This window comes from Contarinia nasturtii, unplaced genomic scaffold, assembly GCF_009176525.2.
Source record: "Contarinia nasturtii isolate CC-2019 unplaced genomic scaffold, AAFC_CNas_1.1 Cnas_scaffold_350, whole genome shotgun sequence".
Lineage (NCBI taxonomy): Eukaryota > Metazoa > Arthropoda > Insecta > Diptera > Cecidomyiidae > Contarinia > Contarinia nasturtii.
This window is the reverse complement of record NW_022197705.1, coordinates 2,605,751-2,632,908: the sequence shown is the minus strand read 5'-3', so window position 1 is coordinate 2,632,908 and position 27,158 is coordinate 2,605,751. Positions and strand designations below refer to the sequence as shown.

The 27,158-nt window shown below is 33.2% G+C and overlaps 3 protein-coding genes across 4 annotated transcripts in view; 2 read left to right on the top strand and 1 right to left on the bottom strand.

Annotated features, from left to right (window-relative positions):
* The first annotated feature begins 23 nt into the window (after positions 1-23).
* Positions 24-5,101, top strand: LOC116338083 (eukaryotic translation initiation factor 4E-binding protein Mextli). Of its 2 annotated transcripts, XM_031763140.1 has the most exons (10): positions 24-130; positions 1,515-1,841; positions 1,917-2,063; positions 2,166-2,320; positions 2,384-2,582; positions 2,828-2,899; positions 3,695-3,755; positions 3,839-4,148; positions 4,231-4,483; positions 4,563-5,101. In XM_031763140.1, exons 2-10 carry the CDS (start codon positions 1,730-1,732, stop codon positions 4,961-4,963), a joined length of 1,710 nt encoding a protein of 569 aa, XP_031619000.1. In that variant the 5' UTR covers positions 24-130; positions 1,515-1,729; the 3' UTR covers positions 4,964-5,101. The 2 variants fall into 2 exon arrangements, with proteins under 2 accessions (XP_031619000.1, XP_031619001.1); XM_031763141.1 differs by lacking the exon at positions 2,828-2,899.
* A 1,679-nt stretch (positions 5,102-6,780) lies between these two features.
* LOC116338171 lies at positions 6,781-7,856 on the bottom strand. The gene is made up of 2 exons (XM_031763274.1): positions 7,770-7,856; positions 6,781-7,699 (listed from the first exon to the last, which is right to left on the bottom strand). Exons 1-2 carry the CDS (start codon positions 7,782-7,784, stop codon positions 6,893-6,895), a joined length of 822 nt encoding a protein of 273 aa, XP_031619134.1. The 5' UTR covers positions 7,785-7,856; the 3' UTR covers positions 6,781-6,892.
* Positions 7,857-15,488: 7,632 nt separating this feature from the next.
* The window catches only part of LOC116338014 (serine/threonine-protein kinase meng-po), a 28,589-nt gene continuing 16,919 nt past the window's right edge, over positions 15,489-27,158 (top strand). Inside the window, exon 1 of the mRNA XM_031763039.1 lies at positions 15,489-16,928. Within this exon, the coding sequence (XP_031618899.1) occupies positions 16,895-16,928 (34 nt within the window). The 5' untranslated portion in view covers positions 15,489-16,894. The remainder of the gene's footprint in view (positions 16,929-27,158) is intronic.

The following is a 27,158-nucleotide window of genomic DNA, read 5'->3' as shown; positions in this document are numbered from 1 at the left end:
TGACAGCTAAAAATGGCTGCGTACTTTATTCAAGTTGGAAATCGGTGAGACACGCACGACGACCAAAATAACATCGAGTTTATTATTTGAATCTGTGTGCGACGGAATGTACAATTGTTTCACATTTTCGGTAAGTATCACCTAATATTTCTATAGAAATAAGATTTGTTTGTTTAGGCATGAAAATCGAAAGAATTTTCAAATAAAAAATGATTTTGTAATTGTGTCATCAATACACTTTCTAATTGCTGAGACTATGCCAATCCCTCTCTCACTCATTTATTGCCACAGTGGAATACAGAGCGTTTTGTTTGCATAGAAACACATATAATTGAGCTGATTGAAAGAGAAAAGAATTTCGTGTCGTGAGACCGTCGCAATTGTGTGTAAAAAAATCATATGTGTCAGAGAGCGTGTACACACATGAAAGTTGAGAGCAAACTATTAGCAACTGAATGAATATGTGTTGATGTGTGAATGTATCATCCAGTGAAGCTGAAAATTTTGTGTTTGTCATATTTATTAAAATAAATATCTCAGAAGGTAACATACAGTTTTTTCATCTACTTTTTGTTGATTTTTTTCTTTGGCTAACAATTTCCGTCATTTATTTGCAATTATTTCGGTCAATTTAATTAGTCACATAATCATCGAGAGAAATATATCTATAATTATTATTGCTAAATAAACTTTTGTGTGGTGAACGAGAGTGAGAGAGAAATTGTGCTAGTGCAATATGAGTTTTCTAGCTGCCTCGTTGAGACTAAGAGTAAAAAAAAGAATTGCGTTTAATGTGCGTCTTTCCTTGTAATTGTTTAATTGAATTGAAAGCAACTTAAAATGTCGAATGAAGCGATAAATCAACTAGTACAAAAAGTTTTATTACTTTTTTGTGTGAACACTCATTTTTTTTCTCATACTTTCTAGGTTGAAGTGATTAAACACCTTATTTGTAATTGTATTGTTTTTTCAACAGTCCATTGTTTCATATATAAATATTATAAATATGTTCGTTTCCTCATAACAATGCTCATTTTATAAAATATCGTCGTAAATTGTTTTTTTTTTTTCTTCAATTCAAATCACGTATCGATTTCGTGTGTTCACTGTGTACCTATATTTCTATACTATATATGTGCATTTGTATGGCATCTCAGTGTGACTTCGCTTATGGTTTTTTTGTGCCTCTTTTACGTTGCGGAAAAGTCAAGTGCAAACGACATGTTTTGTGTTCGGAAAATAGCGCGTTCTATAGTCGCAACGGCACTTTGATGATTTTGCATTCTTATCTGTCGAGAATCGACCAAATGTTTTTAATAACTTTCTATTTTGCATTGGCAATAAGCAACGTGACCAATTTTACTGTTGAATCAACAGCATTGATCTAAAGCGCTGATAACGGATTTCCGTGTAAACAATCTTAGCGAATTGTTTCCAAATATTTGATCTTACAATGAATCATTTTTGTGTTTGAATTTTGTTTCTAAAATGTGAACATTCTTCTTGTATTTCAGGGGGAGGTGCGCGAATTCCATCACAATATAAAGAACGACAAAATAAATTAATTTTTTTTTTCATCACACATCGTATGCATTACACTCGAACTGCGAATAACAAAAGACTGATTTTTGATTTGAAAGCAGGAACATTAGTGTGACAACTAAAGATTTGGACGTGTGGCAGAAAGTTGCATTTGGTTTTTTTTTATACAAGCAAGCAAGCAGGAAAAATGTCGCAAGTCAGCCGATCATTGAAAAATTTGGAGGCACCGCGACCATTGAAATCGAGCAGTGCCAATCGGCAAACACATCACGCTACACCAGCATACGAATTGCAAACGAGTATGTGCGCCATTTATTTTGTTTTATGAAAATATACTTTAATGTGGTGAATGTCATAATTTGTATCGATTACAGTCGAGGAACTAATAACATTAGTGGAAAATGTTGCCGATTCAGTTTCCATCGGTCAATGCAATCCCGACAGCATGTCGTTATTGCTAACGAATTTACGCATCCTTGGGCCCAATTTGGAAGAATATTCAAAATCGACACTGGACCAAGGTATAATTCAATTTGTGAAAGGACAAATATTTTTCACTTTAATTTTTGTTGTGAAAATCATAATGGATAATCGATTCTTTCCCCGTTTCTCTTATATTTCAGCGTATGTGAAATTTCGTAATGCATCACAGGATGAGCGTTTGAGCATAATAACGCGAATGAATTTGTTGGAATTGATTGAATTGCGCGCTAAAAATTGGCATGTAACAGACGGTCTCAACACATACTACAAACAACACAAGGTGTCCGATGTTCAGGTAAACGACACACATTGAATCCGAATAATAACCAATCGAAATTGAATATTATTGATTTAACAGTCAGAGAACATAGCTGCGGCACCCATGTTGCAAGACATTTCCCTGTTAGACACCTCCCCCTCGTCTGTGTTGACACAAAATGTATTGAATCCGGGCGAAGTGATTCGAACATCGGGCAAATTTGTAAAACCGACCAAAATTCCCGGTAAAAATTACTCCAAAGACGAAGTAGTCATTCGAAATGCTGACTCTGGTAAGGGTGAGTATCACAAATTGGCATTGCCTGTGTTTCTATTCCAAACACATAGTGAAGTGATTGTGTAAATTGTTCAAATAGAAATAAGAAAAACACCACATAGGATTTTAAGTGGGGATATTTATTCGGTGAAAAAAAAAACATTGCTAGTGAGATGTGATTATGTTCATTCAAATTATAAATATTCACAATGTTTTTCTCGTTCTATTTTTTTGTTGTCTTTTTTTGTCATCAATCGTCGTCAAAAGTGATGGGAATTAAAGGTAGACGCGTCCACATGATCGAAGAATTAAGTGAAACGATTATTTCTTTTCAAAGAGGTAAAAGAGCCTAACCCAAATGACACACATACACACAAGAAAATCAAATAGAAAAATTTCTTTTTAATTAACCGACATTCTTTAAATAAAACTGTTCTTTTTTTGGAATGCGCCTGCTCGAAATAAAATCAGATCGTAATAATTACTTAATTTGCCGCTTTTTTCAGTTGAAACTTGTTCAATCTAAAATCGCATTGTGTTTCAGTACGAATGTGTAATTTTTACTGCTAGTGAGTTCGTAATGTCATCCGTTGACTTTAATTCAGCACTTTAACATCATTTATCGTCTATGTATTCGTTTTTTGTTCTTATTTTTGTCGATTGAATGCTATTTGACCTATGTGTATTTGTATTGGTTCGGACGCATCTTATACAAATCACACCACGCACTCATCTACTGACATCGCATAGCATGTTCATATCTATTGCAACAAACGACCGCAAAGCATTGTATCTTTTGTTCATAGCATCATTGTAATATTGTCTTAATTTATTTATTTATTTATTTTTAATTCAATTATCTGACATTATTAATTTTAACAAATTCGGTGAAATGACTGCCTACGGCTATACTTTAGAGCTTCCGTCTTTTGACAATTTTGGTATAATTTTTTATTGCATTTTTTTTTCTTATAATTTTGGGTTATTGTGTGCCATATTTTTTTCATACGGGTTTGTGCATGAATACATTTTACTTGCCTTGCTTATGTCATCCTAACCTCAAACAATACCCGAAATAATTTGCAAACAGACGACTAATCATGTGTTTCTTCTACAACATATAAATATTCACAGTTAATCCAGGTGCCAAAGAACGATTGGTTCAAATAACAGGACCAAATGAAGAAAAAATCAAGTATGTCTAAATTGTGATTTCATTGAAACTGTCTTTTTTTCCTCGGTAAGAGTATAGAAATTGAAATCGTCTTTTACTTTCAGTTATGCAAAGCATTTGATTGAAGACACAATTCGCCGAAATGCATCGCCAGTTCGTTTGGAAGAAATGGCCGGTGTTGCTGGTTCATGCAGTTCATTGACGTCGTCCAATTCTGATGAAACACACACACGCATTAATCGCAACTCTACGTTGCCTTCGGCCAATAATTTTGGCCATCAAAAAGGTCGTGGTGCAAGCGCTTTGTTGCATAGTCTGTCTACAAATGACGCATCGCTTGGCGAGTACAAATTCACGGTCAATGTTGGACAACACAGCATCAAAATAACTGGTGATTGTATCGATTTGGTTCGAGTGAGTATTTTGTAACTTCGATGTAACGACTTTCGACCTATTTTGATAAATAATTGCTTTTCACTTGAACGGAAAATTACAGACTTCAAAATTGGTTCTCGATGAATACTTCGCCAACAGTGAATTCATATCAGGTGTTGAGGCTGGAGCCGAATTCGGTTTAGTGAATTCATCGTCAAGCGCTTCAGTGACAACACCGACCACAGCTATTCCTCTGTCACATCAACTCAACTCGACATCACCTTTCGTTGATAGCGGTGTTGATTTGAATCAATACAGCAATTACAATCAAAGCATTGACAACGAAGATGAAGTGTTCATAGTGGAAAATAGCGGTAAGCTTCTTTTTTTTTGAGGAGAAAACAAATGTTTTCATCATAAATTTATGAAAAATTATTTAAATTTTTTTTACAGATGGAAATCAAAGTATTGCAGACGCAACGAAGGCATCAACCGTCCCAACAAATGGTTTAACACGGTCGCGTCGTAGTCATTTTTCGTTGGCCGACACAAAAGTGGATTCGGTGAAAGAGAATGCAAGCAAAAATAAGTCGGATGTCCATGTATCGTATGATAATGAACGTTTGAAGATGATGGCTAAGTACCATCATTCGCGTCAATTACCCAATGGCTGGTCGAAAATCTGCGAACTCTATCCAAACATTGTACGCAACAAGGTACGTGACTCTGATGACAAGAACAACAACGATTTGAATCAGAACAACGTCATTAATAACAATTATAACAAGTTTCATGCAAAGTCTAACCACTCAGGCAATAACGCTATGCGACGAAGCCTCTCGGTAACCCAGTAGATCTTCTTTTTTTTATTAGTATTATTGAGATATTTTGTTCAGATATTGAATGTCTCGACAGTGTTTGAAACACATTCCTCAAATGAAAAAAAAAACGAATCATCGCAACGCGAATTAAATGTCATACACTTTTTTTAATGACTAACAAAAAACATGATAAAACCAAATTTAAAAAACCAACTGATAAGAATAACATATTCTAATTACGAAATGATCGAATTTGATAAAATGAAATGCAATGAAAATTTCACACACATGAATGTTTATTGAAGAGAATCATTGTTTTCTCGGCGAATTATGAAATATAAGCTTAAAAATAAAAAGCAAATTAAAAAACAAAAACAAAATGAGATAAAATCAAATATTTTTCACATCAAGCAATGGACTTGCTTTGAAAGCAAACAGACATTTTTGATAGCCTTTCACTATTCCTGCATTAAATCCAAATATTAACTATTTTATTCAAAGTCAAAAAAATTCGAGTTGAGTCAGGTTGTCTGCTCCCGAATTTCCTTACGAACTGTGATAAAGTGAGAAAAAAGAAAACAATTTTCCGAATACTTTTTGGCCTTTAAAAAAGAAATCATTTTGAAACTCAACATTTTTGGCATTTTTTCTACAAAATTGATATTAACTACTTTCAAAATTGAATTGAATCATTAAAATTATTACAGCAACGAAATTATTTTAAAAAAATTAAAGGAATTTTTTTTTCGAGTTCTTAATTGAGTATTAAGCAATTATTACTATTAACTAAATTTGTTTTTTTTTTTATTTATTATATTATTTTTTTGTTATTGATTTGAATTGAATAAAGCAATGTCCTTCATAGAATTAGCTAAGCGGAAGGTAGCTTCGTTCAATTAACCTACTAATTTATTTCTAAACAAATATTTCGAAATGAAAGTAAAACGAAAAATCATCCAAAAATTTCAAAAAATCTAACCAAAAATTATTTATTTCTGAAAAATGTGTTTTTCATTATTTCAACGAGTATACACATCACTAACATTGATATCGTTGTAATTAACGAAAATAAAACCAAACAAAAAAAAATCAAAATAAAAAAAACATCTTTACGATTGTAAAATCGATAAAACCCAAAAAAAACTAATGCTTGTGTTTTGCCTTTATTTACTCCTGTCATGCATTTTAACAAAAAAATCTAACGCTAGCATTGCATTGGTAAGTATGTGACTTTGGGAATGCCATTTTCTAAGTTAGCTTTTTTGCTGTCTGCAGTTTTGCAACTCACTTCTCGGCATATTTTATTCTAAAGTACCAAAGGGGAAAAAGAAGAATCTCTATGAAGTAGCAAAATTCTCTATTCTATGTGCCACTTTATTTTACAGAACCCAGAAGACGCAGATAAATTCTTTGACCCAGATACGTACGTGCGTAGTTCATTTGAATTGACAACGATCAAACAAAATTCCCCACAACTAGATGACAAACATTCAGAGCCTCTGTCCGATAGTGATTGATTCGCATTTGGACACATAACATTTGATTTTATTTCCGACCTCCAATACCAGGAACGATAAAAAATATTAATTTTATCATTGAATAACGAAAATTTCGTACCGTCAGATTTTATTTTTGGGGAAAAAAGAAACATTTCAACGCTATAAACAAACAATACAGTAGATAAATTTATTTTTGTATGAAAACCTCAAAATCATGGATGCAAGTAAAATAAAATCAATCTCAATTGAAAAACATACGAAAAGGGAAAAAATTACTCACGATTTTTTTCTAAATAAAATTATAATTACTGTAAAGATTAACATTTTAAAATGGAAAATAAATTCTGAAAATTAAATGTATCTGTTTGTTTTTTATTGACACTTTTTGCGTGCTCAAACAAAGTTATTTTTCTCAATCAAAAATCTTCATTTTTGAATAACACCGACCGTCTCCATATCCGAGTTATTTTGGTGAGTTCAACACACCGTCGTTGAATATGTGTATTTCGCCAAATGGGAGTGCTTGATATCTTGATATTATAGCGTCTGTATCAATAAACTGTTGGGCTGAAAGTTCCGGAAGTGTTAAAAATGTAAAAGATGAAAATGGAATGGCTGCCGACTGAATTGGAAGTTTTTCATCATCGGAATAATGAATGAGTGCCGGTGTAATTTGATCAAATACTTTTTGAGTAGGTAGAATTGGACTGTTCTCGGTTGTTTTTACGGGTGTTTCCAATGGTTTTTCGGTTACCGTTTCTGGTTTACTTTCTTTTGACACTTTATTCGAAGCTTCTTCGGGTTTTGATGTACTTTCCGTGGCCTTATTTCTGAATTTGAATTCATACGACTCATGATTTGAAGTAATTTTGTGGACTCCATTTTCAATTTCATATCGAATTAAATTGTCATCGGTAAAATGGTGAGGAACGCCTGGTGGACGTGTTGTTACCGGTATACGAAGTGTCGGAGTTACTGCTGAATCCACTAGCGGTGAAATTGTTGAAACTACCTCAGGAACCTCGGTTGATGGAGCAATTGTTGTCGATGAGGCGCCAGCAGAAAGGGGTTTCCATCCAAACGAATACAAAAAATTACTGAATGGCGAAGTTGGCAAATTTAACCCATAACTTGGATTGAATGATGAAAATGGTGCAAATCCCAAACCAAATGGATTTTGATTCGATGGATCCGAAAATATAAAAGTTCCAGATGACAATGATGGGATGATGGCTTGAGATGATAATCCCAATAGTGCTGATAATAATAACTGAAAATAAAAAATAGTAATTTTCCACTCTTGTATAAAAATTCAGTAAAAATAAAAATTGTATATTTACCAAATGAAATTGCATTTTGAACCGTTCAAATCAAAAATTCGATTGAAATTGATGGAATCGGATGATTGACTGCACATTTACATGTTGGTTTTTGTTATAATGTCATAAAAATTATTAATAAACCAGTTTGTACTTGACCGTTGTAGTAATAGCAATTACTAGTTTTGGGCAAATTGAGAAAACTAGTTCATAACCAAACCGCTACTTTCCATTAATATTTGTATTGGCCACAATTTCCAAGAATACTATTGACAATTCACATTCACAATTGGCCATCACAATTCATGTTATTTTCGGAAATTAATTGAATTTGACGTAGAATTGATTTGGTTAATTTTTACCATGAATTCACCGCAGGCATGTTAAATTACATTCACATGTTCACATGGAGTTTCAAACAAGTTACCTTCATATTAATTTATAAGGTTAAGTATTGGAATCGATCGAAAAATTAACACCCATCAAAAAATGTGTTTTCTGGGTGTTTTTGGGGCCAAAGAACACGAATCTAGCGGTTTTTCGAAGTCCGAATGTATGTGCGTACCCTGTACGCTGTACGCAAAAATTTGTTAACACGATAACTTTCAAACAAGAAAAGTGATTCAAAATCTGACTTCACAGGATGTCCTTAATTCTTGGAAAATGCTGAAATATCAGAATAAACTGTCTGTAGGTCTATTTAATGGAAAAAAATGTTTCTATTTTATGGAAATCATGCAAAAAAAATTAAATAAAATTTCTTTGCAGCGGCCAAACCTTTTCCCATTCAAAATTCAATCCATTTACAAAAAAGATCGGAAACAATTATATCTCGTACACGTGCACAATACCATCAAACGAAATCGTTCAACATCAAAGCATTTCTATTGAAAGGTAAATAAAAAAGCTGAAAATTGATATTAATATTTTTATCTTGCCAATATTTCAAATCTTTTTTTTTCTCTTGTTTCTGTTGCCAATTAACACGGAAAACGTAAAATTCTTCTCTGATATTGTTTATTTTCGAAATCGTTTGAACAAGAAAACAAATTGAAAGTACTATTTACTGCGAGACTGAATGGCTAGCAAAATCTACAAGTATTCATATGTGATGATTATACTTTTCAACGAAGACCAGAGAAAATAAAATTCTATCGTCATCTTTGAGTATAATATCTATATGTTGTGTATTTGATCCCTAATAAATTTTTATGTTCTACATTTTTTTCCTGTGAAAAAATTCGTCAACATCATTCTTCAACTATGAGTTGTTTTTTTTTTTTTCTCAAATTTCTTGGAAAAATGAACCTACGTTTTCTAATGTTGACTTTTAGGCACGGAACATTGTAAATGTGTCACAAATCATCGAAAATAATAATAAAGCATACGGTGTGATACATAAGCATTATGGTGTGAATGTATCTTTCATCACGGCGGATGCCCTATCACATCGAATACACACGCATATCCAACTCGCTCGAAAATTTTCCCAACCATAATATAATTTAATTACGTTGTGATTCTTTTTCGATTTGATTGGTTTAGTGTGGGGAGACTCATAAGAATCGAAAGTGTGCCTATAAATGTTGTTGATGTTGGTGGTGGTGCTGCTGGTATTGTTGCTGACGTCAATACGATTCGGTCGTATCACACGCTGTGTGTAGTGAATAATGCTAACGAAATTAATTAAAATCAAGTCAACGAGAGATGAATACCCGCTTTTTTATTATTTATTTTCATCTTATTCATCAGGTCCTCGATATCAAATATTTGGTCTGTTTATTTGGAGGTTTTATTTTGGTTTGCGACACTCTCATGATTTCCATGACTACAAATTTACAATTCGATCCATTTTTATCGCAATAACAACCGAATATTTTTATACGACCTTCTCGCTGCAAATGGATAAAAATCATTGCAAGAAACCAATAGCGCGTTATCAATGGGTCCGACGGTCCGGATAGAAATCGATATTCTCTCTTTTTGGCCAAAAATAGAATTCATTGAAATTCATATTGTTTTCATACAGTTTTTTATGTATCCTTATGGTGAAGTGTTTTTCATCTCAAACAAAGTCATTCATGCTTCATTCATCCACTTGTTATTGTATTCTATCGAAATCAGTTCTTATGCTTGCTAATATCTAGAACGTGCCCGATCATTTTGCCGTTTTCCGGTTTTGACGTCATCATGATAAAAACTCAACGATTATGTATCAAATTGTATGTGTTACTAGACATTAAAATTAATCGAAGCGTTGATTACACGCAGATTATTGACAGTGACAACGAGAAGATTTTTGATCAATTTTTCCATGATGAGGAAATTGAAAAAGAAAACTAAATCGAAAAACGATGTTTGTTGTTTTTTTGTTTTCAGACCGCTCACGCTCTTTGAAGTGTAGAGCAAAACAATCAAAATATTTAGACAAAGCGACAGTGATGAATTTTCTGCCATAACACACGTTTTCATTTTATTTTTCAATCTGTTCACGTAATATAGCGAGGAAAAGAATTGAGCGATAAATTTGATTGTTCGTCGTCGAGACAGCTGGGTATATAATAGAGTAGCCAACGTGTTGTGTCGCACGCACGCTACACAACACATTCGGTCTCTCGACGACGTCATCATAATATTGTCGATTTTTCTTTTTTTCATTCGCTCTCTCTCATACCTCAAAAATTATCATTTTTTTCGTTTATATCCGTGTTACATTGTCAATTTTTTTTTTGTATTTATGGCTGGCTTTCAATCATTGACCACATTATACATCAATCAATATTTTGTGCGAGAAAAAATAACACATTTCTCAAACTATACACAAAATAACTATTCAAAACAATTGCGCAATGGTTGCTCATTTTGTTTATATGTCGAGTATGTTAGTTGTGTACATTGGTACCATCACAAATATTTGTCGAGTTCAAAATTCAATCGTTTTTGACAAAGTAAATAAAGCGTATGCGTCTCTGCATTTCAAATTTTTTTGTGGAGACCGAGCACATTATGTGTTATTCGGTAAATTCTCAATGTAGTCGATACAACGATAAATTAATTCATTTTATTCATGAAAATCGCCTCATACAGAAAAAGTTTGCAATGGCATGACAAAGATTTTTCAAATGTATTGAAACCTATTTCAAATATAGTCTACAATGCACAAATACGAAATATCCCTTCACGATCTCCCTTTACGAGTTCATAGAACTTCAATGCGCATTTTACTTTTCTTTGGGGGATTCATATTTAATTCAAACGATTCGATTATGAAAACTGACCAGATGTTCAGATGAATAGTTTGAAATTTTGTTCGAATATAAATTATTTATTAAGCAGAATTCCCGACAGAATTGTATGCCTAAAATAGACATACTTTCACAGAATCAATAAAATGGTGTCGATGTACACAAAGAAAATAACATTGGATGATTTCATAATTCGAAAACGTCTGGCGTCTCTCCCCTAACTCAGCTGTCAATATATACACAGGTTTGAAATCTGTTCGTTTTTTGTATTGAATTTATTCACTGGGCATATAACCTTTGGAAAAGGTTCTTCATTGAAAGAAAACAATGAAATTGGTTGCGTTCACCTTTAAAGTTGTAGCAAATAAAGTTAAATGACTACATAGTAATTGGCTGTAAACAAATTCTAGGATTTGTATGATATAATATACAAACCGCAGAATGAGTGCAATGTAAGCCTTATGTATACTTTTCAACAAATAGCGTTGAATTTCATCTCAGCGTTGAATCAAAATTGTTGCAATATCTGATGATTTGCAATGATTTCTCGCTGTATTCACCGAATTTTATATATTTTTGTACTTTTATCGTGTTTTGCTTTAGCAAGCGATGCAAAGCATCAATAAATATTGAAAAAAAAATTGCTGGCATCAACTGGTTATTAAGCCAATCTTGTGTTCGATCGACGACACAGACGATTGAATGAGCTTTGCTTGAATCTGGGAATTAAAATAATATACAAACGTTTGCCTAGAAAAATCTTAATGGAAAATCCCGTCGGTTTTGTTTACATTGTCGTTTTTGTTTCTTTCGATGGGTGATTTTCCATAATTAATTCGTGCTCAGATGACAAATTTTATAGAACAATAAAATTAACCGAATAACAAAAACGGAATGAATTTTAGTTGACGTTCTACGCGCGTGCATATCGTGTTTTGTTTGTGAGTTTGTTTATTCTCTATCATTAAATTGATTTAACTGAGCTTGAAAATGACGTCTCAAATTTAAATTAAATCTAACAAATGAGCATTGTTTTTAATTTTGTTGTTTTGTTTGTGGTTGAAGTTAAAGCTAAATCGTCATATAATAAAGCTTGTGTAATGCGTGGAGCTCTATTAGTGAACATTTGTTTTTATCACAATAATACAATCTATCATTCGGGATCTCACTCATCGAAAACCATTAGTCAAATCATCATCATATTGAACAAATTAGTAAACATAATTATGATTTTTTTCGAAATCATTTTAACTGAACACAGATTTAATCTTAATTATTTGCCAAGCATTTCTAAAATACACAGCAAAATCCTGTTTGATAGAAGTAAAATTTCTAACAAAATACTAACCGTCTAGAACCAACACATATATTTTGTGGAATTTTATTTGGGTCTGCATTGGGAGGCCATTTTAATGAGAGACCATAATAGAAAAATGGGAGTATCGTGGGTAAATATTTAATTCTACGAATGGTTTTATCCATCCACAGCCACACATTAAAGTGAGAAAAACCAATTCACATTTTAATAATAGCAGAGATACAACGAAGAAAAAGCAAAGTCAGCACTTTTGGCGATGAAAATTTTGAAGAAAGTAGAAAACAACCTTTCTTTTAATATCATCGTGGGAAGTTGTAACAATTTTATGTGGGTTTCAACTCACCCTATACAATCTATGTTTTATTGAGCGAACCCACTTTTTAGAACTTCACATGCGACTGATGTTTAAACACTTGTTTACTTTCGTACTGAAAATGGCTATAACACTCCGAGGAAACATTTGAACAGCGTGGTGATTACTTACTTTAAACAGATTTTTTGTAAATTCAACGAAACGAAATGATTTTAAGTAATACAGTTCAAAGTGTAATCTTACAAAAGCACACTGTTCAGTTTTGGAATTAATTTCGCTGAGTACCAAAAAAATGGAAAGAATTTTCCAGAAATAACACCAAACTTACATAATATTCTTGAACAGCTTCATTTCTCAATATTTTTAAAAAGTTTTTGAGAACGAAGAAAAACATTTTCAAAATTCATTTCAAACACTGAAGATGGAAAATTAAAGCAAAATTATGTTTGATTAATCGTTTTTTTTGTGTTTTCATATAAGCTAAAAATCTTTCCATTTGAGCGTGTTTTGACATTATGAGCATCTGAAAGAGGAAACCGACCATAAATCATCAACGGAAAATGAATGCTTTTTTACCGCTCATCTTCAGTCCATTTAATTTCCATCACAGTGAATCTAGCGCATACCACATTGCAACCGAAAACGTTTTATAAAAAATTTACATATTGATTGGCTTTGGTCTGGTATTCTTGTCGAATGTTTTAAAGTGTCATCTATTTTAGCCGTACCAGACATCTAAATATGGAATCTCGACATTTCTTTTCAACTTGAATTTGCGTGCAGTAAATAAGTGTCAGTGGCATATGGACATAAATGCTAGCAGAAATGTTGACCGTCAGAAAACTTTTATTTGGCTGAAGTTAATTTGATTCGAGGTAGGTCGCGGTTATGCATTCAATGTGTGGCATGCAAAGTTTTCCCTGAGTGATGGATCATTGAAAGTAGGACAAATGGAAATGGCTAATATTCACGTTGCTCATACGTAACACAGATCTCATTTATTCGTTCGTGAACGATTCGAATGGAACAGTGAAAAGGAACAAAGTGGGGAGGGGGGGAGAGGAATTGAGATGTTATACGTGAATCCCGTCTCATAAAGTAAGTGGCAGTATAATTCACAGTACAAACAAAATGTAGCAAATATCGATTGTATTGCATGTCATTGTAACAAGTTGTTCAACAATGACGTCATTGATTCCGCTTCACTATACATGATACAATGTTCTTGTGTCACTTCATTTCGACATCGTTTGTAAAACTCAAAATAGACAATGGGATGCTAGCAACATGCACGCCAAATATAACGTATACTATACAGTACGTTGTTGTTGTTGCCGATGGTAAATCGATAAAATATTTTCATCTTTTACATTTTGCAATAGACATCCATTTAGATTCAATCATCATTTGCCATGCGGCATAAGCGCGCTTAAAATTGAAAAAGGGAGCAGTCAATGCACCTTTAAGCCAAACAAAACCGAAACAACAACACATTGATTGAAAATAAATGTTTCAACACAACTGGGAATAAAACATGAAAAATGCATACAAACGCCGTAAAAATCGGAACGGAAACATCATTTATCGTTTTTATTTGGACAATCAAACAGTGTCGTACTTTTCGAGTTGAGGCAATCACTTTTGTGTAAACAATGTCTCGTTTTTCTCTCATCAGTGAATGAGCATCTTTTTGAAAATTGGTTTTCTTTCCTTTTTTTCCGCTCTATCCATACTTTCTTTTGTCATTCTTTTTCGAGCTTAAGAATAAACACTGAAGTTTTTCTTTACAATGTATAAAAATCCAACAAAGCTCATTTCGTATTCAATTTCAAGTTAATGAATTAAAATCAGAGTGTGGAAAGAAATTTGCATGTAAATCTAAAATTGGCGAAACTAACAAGAGTATGGTTTATAATTTAATCCGGAGATTGTACCAGTTTTTTTTTAAGGTTTTGGTGTCACTTGAAATAAATGAGCAGCACTAAATCAAATAAAGTCGAATTTTTGAAAATGCCAAAAATGATAAATGCCATACACGACGTTCTTTTTTTTTTGCGTTAGCAGTTCCATTTAAGTTTGGTGAATGTTCCATATCTCTAACAAAAGACTGAATGACTGACGAAATGCAATTGTAGCTAGAAAATGCTTTTTGTTTAATAATAACGAAAAGTGCTGTATCTGGAATATCGCAAGCCTTGACCGAAACCAAGGGTTTTTTGCATGCGTAACATATTTTGTTAACATTGCACATCAATTCAACTATTGTTTTTGATTTAAATGTCGATTGGACATGAAGCTTTTCAATTGACTGTATCCAAGAATCACAATAGATCCTTTTTGCATTCGTATCGCGGTGTGAATTTATTTCCATTTTCTTTGCATAACTTTGAGAAATGATTGATTCTACGACTTTGACTCGGTTTGACTCGACAAAAAAAAAAAGATACTGAATCGTTGTCGTCGGAGCGTGTGACTCGAACACTGTGTGTGGGTTTCATATTTATAGAAAGTGTATCATAAAAGCAAACGATAGTCAACTCACAATTTGAAACGGCACGGCGCAATAAGTGTACCGAACCATCGATAACAAAATAACTCTCGCACTCGCTCTTCGACACGTTCTGAATATACATACATATATTATATCTAATGGGGAAAAAAAATAATACGTACGAGATGGAAAATCGAAAGCCGAATCGTAGCTCAGTGTGCTTTTGTCGGTTTGCTTCGGTTCGGACATGTATCGCATGCACAGGCAAAGGCACTCTGGCAAATACATATAAACACTACGGATCCGGTGCGCGCATGGAGAAAATATTATAAATATAAGAAGTGTGGAAAAGCCGTGAGTCTGATCCATTTGTTGTTCAGCTATTGTGTGAAATGCTAGTGCTATTCATTTACTGCTTGCGTACGAGTTCGAATCGAAAAGCGATTGTGATTAGAGAGTGAATGTGAATCTAACGACGGCAACTTGATCAAGCATTGAATCAACACGGAATTAGTATCAAACAAATCCTTACCGAGTTCAGACGCTACATACAGCTGATTGCTCTACATAAAATTGATAACAAAATTTCTGGAAGAGATTTTTTTAAAACCAGATTCAAATTAGATTCGATAAAATCGACATTTAAGTGAATTGAAAGATCGAGAACAGCTTCCTCGATAAAGTTGTTTTTATTTGTCGTAAAATTCACAGAATTTAAAAAATAAACGGTGATAGATGATAAAATTGCGACTGATTGCTAAAAATAAATTGTCAAAAACCATTTTTCTATCATTCGCGGAAAATTTTTCATCTTTTGAAATGATTGAAGTGGACAGTGCAACACCTACAATATAAAAAGTTCAACGATTAAAAAGACTAGGATATCTTTTTCAGACGAACATTCAAACAAAAGCCTTTAAAATGTAAACGACTCGCTTTGATTTTCCTGCAAAAAAAAAACAACAACAACAACATCGCTTATGAAATAAACAGAATCAAAGAATAGCTGATGAAAACGCAATTTCGAATTTATTTTCGACATTTTGGCCAAACTGGTATTTATTTACGCAGGTGGAAATCCGCACCTAGAATAAATAACAAACCAATCAAACGCAATCTAAACAAAAAAAATTTCAATTGTTTACAAAATGCACATCTGAACAAAAAGCCCATTGTCTACTGTTATTGTTGTGCGTTAGTTCGAAATACAAAGTAAAAAAAAACGGTGTACATTGAAAGACAAAAGAAAACAAAAACACGCAAACAAAATTAGATGTTGATATTATCCCTGATAGGATTATTTTTAACGTCATATAATTAATTTTGAAAATCGGAAAAGAAACAAACAAATCATCTGCTTTAACCCGAACGACATAAGATTGTGGGACCAAACGAAAACAACAACCAACAACAAAAAACGGCGAGTAGCTGAACAATTTTAAACGACGTGACTTCTTTTTTTGGGAAACAAATTATTGATCACTCATCACTCAATTTATGCTCGAGCCAATTGAACTTTGACCAAGTTTAGACACAAACACGCACATGTTTTGGTGAACACCGAAGGAGCCATTGATTGAAAATAGATTAGTGTAAAATTGTATTGCGTTTATTGCACAGTTTCGTACATATCGCGAATGCCATAACAATTCTGATTTAATTGTACGGAAAACGGAAAGCGCAAGAGACAAGAAAATTGTGAATGAAACGAGTCAATTTCGAAAAGCGCGTAAATTTCCTTAAAGTTCAACGAAAGAAAATCAGTTCATCGTGAATTCCATGTACTACATCTTGAGACGAATACCATTTTTAGGTAAGTAAAATGAAAGTGCATCACATTAACCAATCTCAATCAGGCTAATGAAATGCATTCCATTTTAAAGCCATTGCTTATGGTTTGGATGTGATTTGGTCTCTCTTTTAATTAAATTGATTTCAAACGTACCTCCCATAAATTCTCTCCTTTTCTCTATCTCACTCTCTCGCTCGCTCTACATTCTCCATTCTGAAAATCAAATTAAAATTCTTTGAAGCATTCGTTTACTGCTGCAATAAATGAAGCACACATATAACAATAAAAAGCCATTTTCAGGACATGATTTTCCTGTTCTAAAGTTAAAGTAATGCACTTTTTATCGACTAACTAAATTAGTCTGCGAGTGAGTGGAAAAAAGAGAGAATGAGAGAGAGAGAGAGAGAGAGAGAGAAAGAGTGAGCAAGGGTTTGAAACAAGAGGTCGATATTCCCATAAAATTCATTGCCAAATAGATAAATGTTGGCTGGTAAAGATGGTTGTTAGTGGCAAGGCATTCTGTGCAGAAAGGGTAATAAAACGATGAAAATCAAATAAAAACACAAATTGGCATCAAACAAACTGAATAAAAAACAAGTCCCGTCAGCCAACATGCATGCCAAATAAATTATCTCTTGTGGCTTTCTCCAAGCACAGTTATTTTATGAATGGCTGTTATGCCGTTTGTGTTTTTTCCTCTGTACGGCAACGCAGCCGTGCAAATCGTAAACATGTTTACGTGTATTTGTCGATAATGTGAGGACTATTTTGTTGAAATGTCTGATTTTATTGTACACTTCACGCAGTACTTAATGTCAAACGCTTGCTTTGTTCGCGCCAAAGATTCTCTTTTATTCCATAGTTGTCAACGAACAAACGATAGCAATTATGACCGGAAAAAAAAGTTGAATAAATTTGATGCATTGAGCTTCACGCGTTGAGGATAAGAACATCTGCTTGTGCTTATACAAAAAACATGTAAAAGTATTAAGTCACTTCACAACAATTTAACGCTCATCCTTTTGTTTTTCAATTAATTTCCATCGTCCTATTTTCGGCTTCTATTCATTTTAAGTGCAAATTAAACGATTATCAGCATTCGCATACAAACACTAAACTGAAGCACACATTTCTGACAAAATGAAATGAACTTGGAACTTACTTTCAACTATCATAAAACAAAGCCCAAAGCAATAATTTGTTTCGTGATGCTTGAAGAAGCTCTTTATGTTTTACACTAAATTACAAACACGAGCAACACAACAAAAGAAGAAGAAGGGTAGGACCGTTTACGTAGATAGAGCTTTTAAAGAAGACCTGGAGTTACAAATAACCGACAAAAACCTCACACACTCTAACGAAATAAAGTTCAAGTGTTGCATAAATTGTCTACGTAGCTCGGTTCATTTCGAGAGAGAGTTTCGAAAATTGTATTCGAAGTAAGTTCGTTGAGCCAACACAACCCCGGATACGTGGGTTTGTGTCTCGCTTTGTGTGTGTTTGTGTTAATACATCCTGCTGCGTAGTTTCAACAAACGTTAAATGTTTGTGTATGTCATTTAAATAACTTCGATATTCAAATCTGCTGATATCAGCATAGCAATAAGCCCGTTACTGCTATGTGCTTTCAGAGAAAGGAACACGTTCGTTACTCGTTCAATCCACGAAGTAAATGACGTAAATGGAAAATTATCATTTTAATTTTAAATTCCATGATAAGAATCTCACTCTCTCGATGTGTTTGGCATGGCAATAATCAACATTTGAACGAGCAAGCTGAGCAACAACTTTGTCAATTGGCCAAATTTAGCGTTTGTCTCATTCATCTGTTATCAAATGGGCGTGAATAAATTTTCTGTGCAAATTAAATCACTACCAATTTCTCAACCCATTTGAAGACGTGAGAAAAGTCAAGAAATTTGTGTAAGAAAATTTAACCCTTCTTCGAGTAGCGTTAATAGACAAAAAGTTGAAAAATAGATCTTTTACCATTTATTAGAAGACGGAAATTTCTGTAGATTTTGTAACTTTGTCCTTTATGTTTGTTAAAAAATTTCGATTTTGAGTCAAAAATAAGAAAAATCTACCAACATTGATGGGTTAATGCAAATTTCTAAGCGAAAAACCAATCTTCATATACAACCAGATTCATACAAAATTAATTGGTCTCTGGGATTGTTCGATACTTGTGGAGCCATTTATATTAATCTTTGGGGTTTTCAATGCGCATTTAATCAGATTTTCTTTTGACATTACATTTTGAAACTTTAAAATGCAAAAACCCAACAAGTCTCCTTGGTTCTTATCACGACTGGCTGCGTCAAATTGTCCTTTACTTAATTTTCAATCGATCAACTCGTTTTTTTTTCGTTTTGTTGAAAAATGTGCTTGTCCATGTTCTTTAGCAATTGACAATTTAATTTATTTAAGAACAAATAAGGAAAAAAATGGAATTTTTCAATATTTCGTGGAACAATAAGCTCAACTTCAACTGTAATTGACAGCGGATTGTAGAACCGTTTTCTTGTATTTCTCCATTATTGTATCTGTCAAGTATCGCTATTCGAGGTGAATTGCAATGGAAAGATCAAAAAAATTATCAATAAGATAGAATCACATTTTCTCCATGAACTTATCGGATGCAGCAAGATTGTAGCGCCAAGTCGAGCATATCCAATATCAAGGTAAAGAGAAATTGAGACATTTTAAGAGGATCAAAATGTGAAACTCTTGAAACTTTTTTTCGCTTTTTTTCTCTGTCTAGTAATCATCGTTTAATATTCAATGTCAAGATTGAATATAACTATAGACTTTCCAATCATCCACGCCAAGCACTGGCTCTAAGCCATCAATCGCACATCGTTCGGCTCAATTAGTTTCGATTAAAATGCAGTGAATAAAACCAACCATTTTTTTGGTCGTTGTTATTTTTGTCTTTTTATCTCTCTATCTCAGAGCGTCTCGACACACTGTCGTAAATCGCATTAATTTCCACCACATATCTCTTTTTCTCCCGATCGTTCGCTCGTCAGTATTTCGAGTGGAAAACCGCATATATCAAAAAAATGTGTATAAATCAGATTGATGGTTTCCGTCGGTGTATGTGTACTGATTAGAAAATCGGTTGAAATGAGCAAAAACTTGACTAATTGCTTGCCGTTTGACGTATTAATGATAAACATGTTGAAATTAAGCAGATGTATGTTACAGCGCCAATAAAAAGCACGTGCTACTTGCCACTTTTTCTTCGTGTTTAATTTGATTCAATATGGCTCGAAGAATTCGGGCATCCGTATTGCTTTTTGCAATCAAAAACTTACCACATTTTTGGCGCTACACACCAAATTTATGTTCATTCACTAATTATGCATGTAAACAACAGTTCGATTCGACAAAAGAAATGAAATGTATATGCGTTGAAAGTGAATATTTCGACTTGTTTGAGTTCATCATTTGTAATTTCATGGTAAATGCCCAAGAGTCAATAAAATGCCAAAACTTTTTCATCATTCAAATAAATTATGTAATTATAATCAATGTTACTAAGTGTAAATGATGTGTATTTTAGTTTGTATACAACGGTCTTTATGTGGAAAGTCTGAACACTGCAGACAAAACATATTCAATGTTCAGTGAATGAACAACGGATTTATTTCGTCAGAGACAAATGTTTACAATTATCGATGGCAAAAATAAACCATCTTTGGTGTTCGGCCAAAATAAGTATTAGGTATTATCAAGTAGATGTTGTATAATCAAGCAAAAACACGACAGAGATATAAAAAGCCATGGCACAGACAAAATTATCGCTCAATAATGAAGATGTTTCATCCAATTTCCATTTATTTATGTTGAATGAACTGCCAATTGAATGTATTTCGAATGCTTACATTGATACCCATTTCAATTTGCGATGATATAAGATTGCATTAAGCAAAATCAACAAAATCATCACAATTAACACTCCAAACATTCAATTTCGTGCTTGAATATCAATGAATAAATTCGCATGTTTTTTTTGGGATATTATTGCTTCAATCACAATCAGGCTTACTTCTTCGATGCAAAAAAATGGATTATTTCATTTCTCCATTTTCTCTTTTCTCTTCAATTTCTCTTCTTCAATATCTTGATCATAATTTTTTCTGTGTTTGATGAAAATGTAACAATGATTATGGCAACAAATGGTGAAGAAATGTTATTCTAAAAATAATATTTAATCAGGGGGTAAAGCATACACGATGAAAGAAAGATATAAATGAATCAGTAGGTTGAAACTGACTAATTAAAGAAGAAATTGTAATAGTAGATTTAAAGCTGAATTTGTAACTAAATACATCGAAAAAAAATCAGTGACACAAGAGCGCCTTTGGGGCGTTCAAAAGGGTAAGAATTGGCACTCATTTGATTATGTAAGTCAAGCTTGTAATAATTTTACAAATGCATTCGTTAAAGTGATTCGAAAGGGTAGTGATTATAATGAAAAGATGAGTTAGTATGGTCATGTGAACAGGCCAGACAAATTGTACAAAGTACCCACTATCATCGTCATCGTTATGTGATTCACATACTGAATGAAAAACATTCATTTTTATCTATTCATATCATGGTTGGGATTCTTATAACTTTATTCATAACACGTAGGTATTGGCACAGCGATGAAAGGACAAATTTTCGAAACGCTTTTTTTCCATGGCGTTGAACTTTTACAGTGTCACTGTAACAGTCGTTTGTGATTTGCACATTGTCACTCATCCATGCTGAATACGATGTTCATTTGTGTGGTTTTTCCATGTTTAAGCACAACATAACTTACTTCTTACGCGACAGCGACGGGAAAAATATTTCTTTCGACATTTCCTAGCGAGAAAAAGCGATTATTTTCATCACTATTATTGAAGAGAGTGGTCGCAAGCATAAGCATAACTGTCAATTTGACATTGTCAACGTCCTTTAATGATACACTTCAGAACTGCTATCATGAACTATAAGGAGCGGATATATTTAGAATAATCGTGCTTTACTACACATAAATGTGATATAATGTTGTTGCCACTACACTGATTTTGCCGCAAGCAATACGGACGAGAGGAAAACTACCATTTTCCGGCGCTACATCGATGGAGTGATGGCGACAATGTATATAAAAATGACCGCTCAATGAAACTTCAATCAGTGGAATCGACTCAATAAATCTTTTGTGATTTCAATCAGATGTTTTTGCTGCTTTGTCGCATATTATTGACGGCATAATTGGCGAATGAAGCAGCAAGCATTTTCACTAAGAATATGAAAAAAAATGCTCCATTAGAAGAGTAGATTGGAATTTGCCGGATGGACAACAAAATCCTTCATAAACGAAACGACACTATAAAATATGGTCAACGCAATATCAAATCGAATCATAAATGGCTTGATGAAATAAAATAATGAATCTGTGTCTCGGTTTGTATTTTCAGAAGATATTTCTTTTAACGAAAATACCAAATATGACACACTTTTCGTATAGCACGAACACAGGATATGTCTGACATTTGATTCGGCTAATTTGGAACATGAACAAATGTTGCTATCAAAGTAAATTGAACGATAAATACAATGTCTGTTCAGCTCGAGAATCATATCAATTCATTTATGATGTCTGGCTGTATTCGTTGTTTCTTCGACATTTTTGGTAAATCTGGTGGAATTTACGAAGTTGGCACCCGAATGAAAAAAAGAACAAATTGTTTAAAGAACGTGCTGTGCTTGATGTTATTTGGTTCATGACCTTGCAGCTAACGGTGTCTCTTGTAATTTGCATCTGCAATTTTCGACGATGTAACACTCGGTGTTGTCGATAAAGACACATAAAAACTCTTATTCGATGCGAGCACTTTATGCACATAACTAGGCGTAAACAAACCGATTGAAACAAAAAATATGACATCAACTCAGCCAAACACAATATATTGTCTAGCATTCACAAGAGAAAAATAATCAAACGAAAATTATGGCACCAAAAAATGGTATCAATATTCCAAGAATTTTTTTCAGATATCAAAAGATTTTCATGCAAATGATGAGGGCAAAGGTTTAATATTATACAACTTGAGCAAATAACCTTTCAATTGTCTCCGTTCATATATTATTAAACCATGTTTGTTACATCGTTTCATGCTATTTTCTCGACTTTTCACATTCTTATAGGTTTCCGCATTTTGAACGTCATAAAATTGACTATATTCTTGAATTGAGAGAGTCATTAAGTAACATAAAATGATGAAATTGGCAAAATTAAAGCTAAAGATGGGTCCTCTTATCATTTTAATTTTACTGTCACTTAAATAGAATACGCGTAAACAGTTTCTTAAAAACAGCACTCGGCCGATGAAAGACGAGCACATTTTGTCAGACACACGCATATCCACAGCTGTTGTGTATATTTCAAATTAAAATGCTATAAATTCTCATTCTCACATTCGCCGCTCCATCATTTAGTCTCATTTGGAAAGGGTGGAGTAAAACGATGGCCAAACATTCGGTGTTTGAATTATTATTATTTTTCGCATTTTCACATTGAGTATTTTTATGTTTAGAGAAATTCACACATTTGATCATGTTAAACAGACAAATGTGTTTAATTCAAAAGCTTCATCCCAGAGTTAATGGATTACATCCATAACAAGTGCGAATGAAAAGTAATTTATATTCATTTCGTGCTATTCGTTTTGTTAATATTTTGATTTGATCATTTTGTTTATTCTTGGAAGAAAAAGAAACAACGTTTTATTCCAAAGAAGAAGAAAAAAATCATCGTGAAAAGCAAAAATCGTCCTGTAAAATCGTTTTATAGTGTCAACAATAACTGCCGGGCTCAATAAGTTTTGTTGAATTTTTGCTTATCTGGGACAAACGTTTCGGTACATCTATCTTCTACGTAGAAGCGGTGGTGTATCGACTCGCCTGAAACAGATAGTCTTTCTTTATAATATAATAGTATGTAAAAGATAAAAGGAACGTGTAAACAACTGGTGAAAAATGAAAAGAAGTCGGATGATATTAAAGAAGCTATAAAGAAGCGATAATGTGTGACAGAGTGACGATGATTTTTATTTGAACCACGCAATCTGAGCAAGAATCACAGAAGTAGGTCTACTCTACGGTCGGACAATTCAATTTAAATATGCAAAAATGAGCATGACGAATATTATACTTTTGACGAGATAATGAGGATAGAAATCGAGACTGTGTGCCGACCTGATACTATTTTTGTGAATTTCTATGCGGTTGATTCGTTCACTGCGGTTGATAAATATATTCAATCGTTTCCAAGAAACCGGCAAGAATTATTTTAATCTTAATTCCACTGACAAGCAAACGCTCCAAATTACAAAGTGACCAACTTTTTTTGCATTTACTTTGATTTAAGACGGTGTCAATTTATTTTGTTGAAGAGATACGATAAAAATAGCCACAAATCCTTCAATAAATGATCATAAATAAGTCTCGTGAAATGTAATTTAAATATTTGAAATTATTTTTTAATAAATCTTTCCCCTCAAGAATTGTGTGATTTGGCAGGAACAAATTTTCGTTTTTTATTTATAAAAAACCATTGTTATCACATTTTGCGAAATTATTGACTGCGTTTATAATCCGCAGCGAATTAAATTTTATGTGATTGACGATGAGATTAAGAAAAGAAAGATTATGGAAGAAAAAATTTTGTAAAATGATTTCCTAATGGCATTCAAGTCAAAATTCCCATTTATTCGCAAATAAATGTCCGTTCTTATGGCGCATAAACCTTCTTATGGCTTTTTTAATTCACAAGAAATTTTCCATTTTCAAACTAGCTCGGCAACAATAATCGGCTTACCAAATCTAACGAATTCTCTTCCGCGAATTCAGAAACAACACTAATACACATTAATATTTGGAAATTGAAAATTTCAATGGATCATAACATCATTTATGGCTTCATGAATATTTTGAACGCTTATTTGTTTGATAAACAAATATACATTTTTAAACGAACTTCGGTAATTTTCGCCAAAAAGGATTTATGGTTGAATGCATCAAATGTCCTTCGATGATAAAGTTGTTGAGTATAAATACCGTTATTGAGCCGAATTTGATACCTTTTTAATGCATGACATTTCTGTGAAATGAATATACCGAGAACAACATTATAGAACATCGATGACGTTTGACGCAATTCACATTATATTGTATCAATGTCGTTGATATTTTTTTTTAATTCAAAACATTCAACGTCCCGGAAAAAAAGAGATTCGCCAAACAAGCCAAAGATTGAATAGAGTCTGTGCACGAAAAAAGAGAGACATGAAGAATATTTACGACATAGCAATAAATCGAGGCAAGTGCTGACAAGAGCATGAACGAGAAAAAAGTAGTCGTGAAAATGACATTGATTTTAACACCAGCTGCTCATGCAAAAAAGATAAAGAGAGCCACATTTTGTGTAAAAGTCGGAAACAGAATACAATGTTTGCTTCTCATAACAAAATAATGAAATACAAAGGCATACACAAATCACAGTTTCGATACCCAAGAGCATTTTCGTTCACGTCGGTAAAATAGAAAATGGTATTTTTGAATTTTGCATGGAAAACTGAAAAGTTAAACAAAGAAACAGAGAGAGAGAGAGAGAGAGAGAGAAATAAAACGAACAATTCTCCAATGAAGATGAGACATAAACATTTTATCTTTCAAACATAGAAACAGAACAAGAATCAAGTGCGAGGACAACCATTTGTTTTGGAGCATTGTTTTGGCCGATGTTCAAGGGCACCGCTTAATTATAACTGTCAGTTTTTATAGGCACATTTATTCATCTTGGAAGCGCTTCTGTGTTGTGCTTGTGCACCAGTGAAAATCAAATCATTTCTGAAATGAAATTAAATTGCTTCTATTTTTGTATTCCTCAGTTACCGTCACTAGTACGGGCTGCTTTCGAACGATTTTCTGTCTGCTTTCATTTTTATGATTCAATTAAAAGATAAAAACATGAAAACTTACGTTTGCACATATTGCTTCTCCATTGACAAACCGACTTTTCGTGATTTTCGAGGAAATTTTCTATTTAATTCACATGAAATTTTATAACGTTTATATTTTGGATGGATTTATGAATATGGTCTCAATATTTACTGAGATGCAAAATATAATTGATCAATTCACCATGGCCATCACCACACAAATATATGTATATATACACGCATCACATTTTATATCCGTCTCTTGTAACATCAACTCAGTTCAATCCATTTATGGAAATCCAATTAATCAGTTTCGTACATCGAATGCTCACACTTTGCAAACATATAACGGCCATTCACTGAACGAAATCCAATTTAATGAATTTGGCATGCATTAGCCCGCACTCGTATAAGTGATTGTGCATCGAATTCCATGCATTACTTTATTTAATGCTGGAAATTGAATTTTCCAGTGGCTTCCAACGTGGAATTCCGTATATGGAATGTGCATATTCGTAGTTACCATGCAACCTAAACAATGTGGCTCCTAAAATCGAAACGCAGCTTGAACAGAATTATTTACATTGTCATGATAAAAGTCTCCAACTTAGAACGTTCTATGCTAGTGCCATCGAAAACTAATGAGACTGGCAATCAAAATGACACATTCGAGTTGTAGCCAGCTTGAAAGAGAAAAAAAACATTCAATTTACCAGTATCGACCGATTAATATGGCGCCAACGGCACACCATCACACATGCTCTCGACAATTCAATTGTTTGACACACACCAGAAAAAGATTAAAAATTGAACATGATGGTAAAGTACCGGTTCGGAATGTTGAGTGATTTAATAGTGGTTGTATATTGATGGAGAATTTTTCTCTCTCTCGAAGCCGGGGTCGTCGATAAGCTTATGCTGTAAAACTTTGTGTTTTATCTTCATTTTATGCTATTCAATTTCATCGTATTGCTTTGCAAAACTCATTGAAGAATACAAATGTCGTTTTGTACATTTACAATTTTTTTTTGTGAGTTGTTCACATTCAAAAATTGAAAATTGTTTATCATTCAAAATATTCGATTTGTTCAAAAATGAAATCTTTGCAGAAAAGTGGTTGTCAAATGTTGTTTTAAGCTGTACGAAGCAGTGGAAATTGCAAAGCACTTTGTCAAACATAATATCTATATGTATGTATGTTGAAAATGATATCCATTTCGTAAAACCCTAATTAAATAAGCTAAATAACAGCCGCACCATTTCAATT

What these genes read in the sequence shown, in the direction of transcription:
- LOC116338083 (XM_031763140.1), top strand. Translation starts at nt 1,730, where the DNA reads ATGTCGCAAGTCAGCCGATCATTGAAAAATTTGGAGGCACCGCGACCA. An exon ending in AGCATACGAATTGCAAACGA is followed by an intron (nt 1,842 to 1,916) that starts GTATGTGCGCCA and finishes TATCGATTACAG; the next exon opens with TCGAGGAACTAATAACATTA. An exon ending in ACAAGGTGTCCGATGTTCAG is followed by an intron (nt 2,321 to 2,383) that starts GTAAACGACACA and finishes TTGATTTAACAG; the next exon opens with TCAGAGAACATAGCTGCGGC.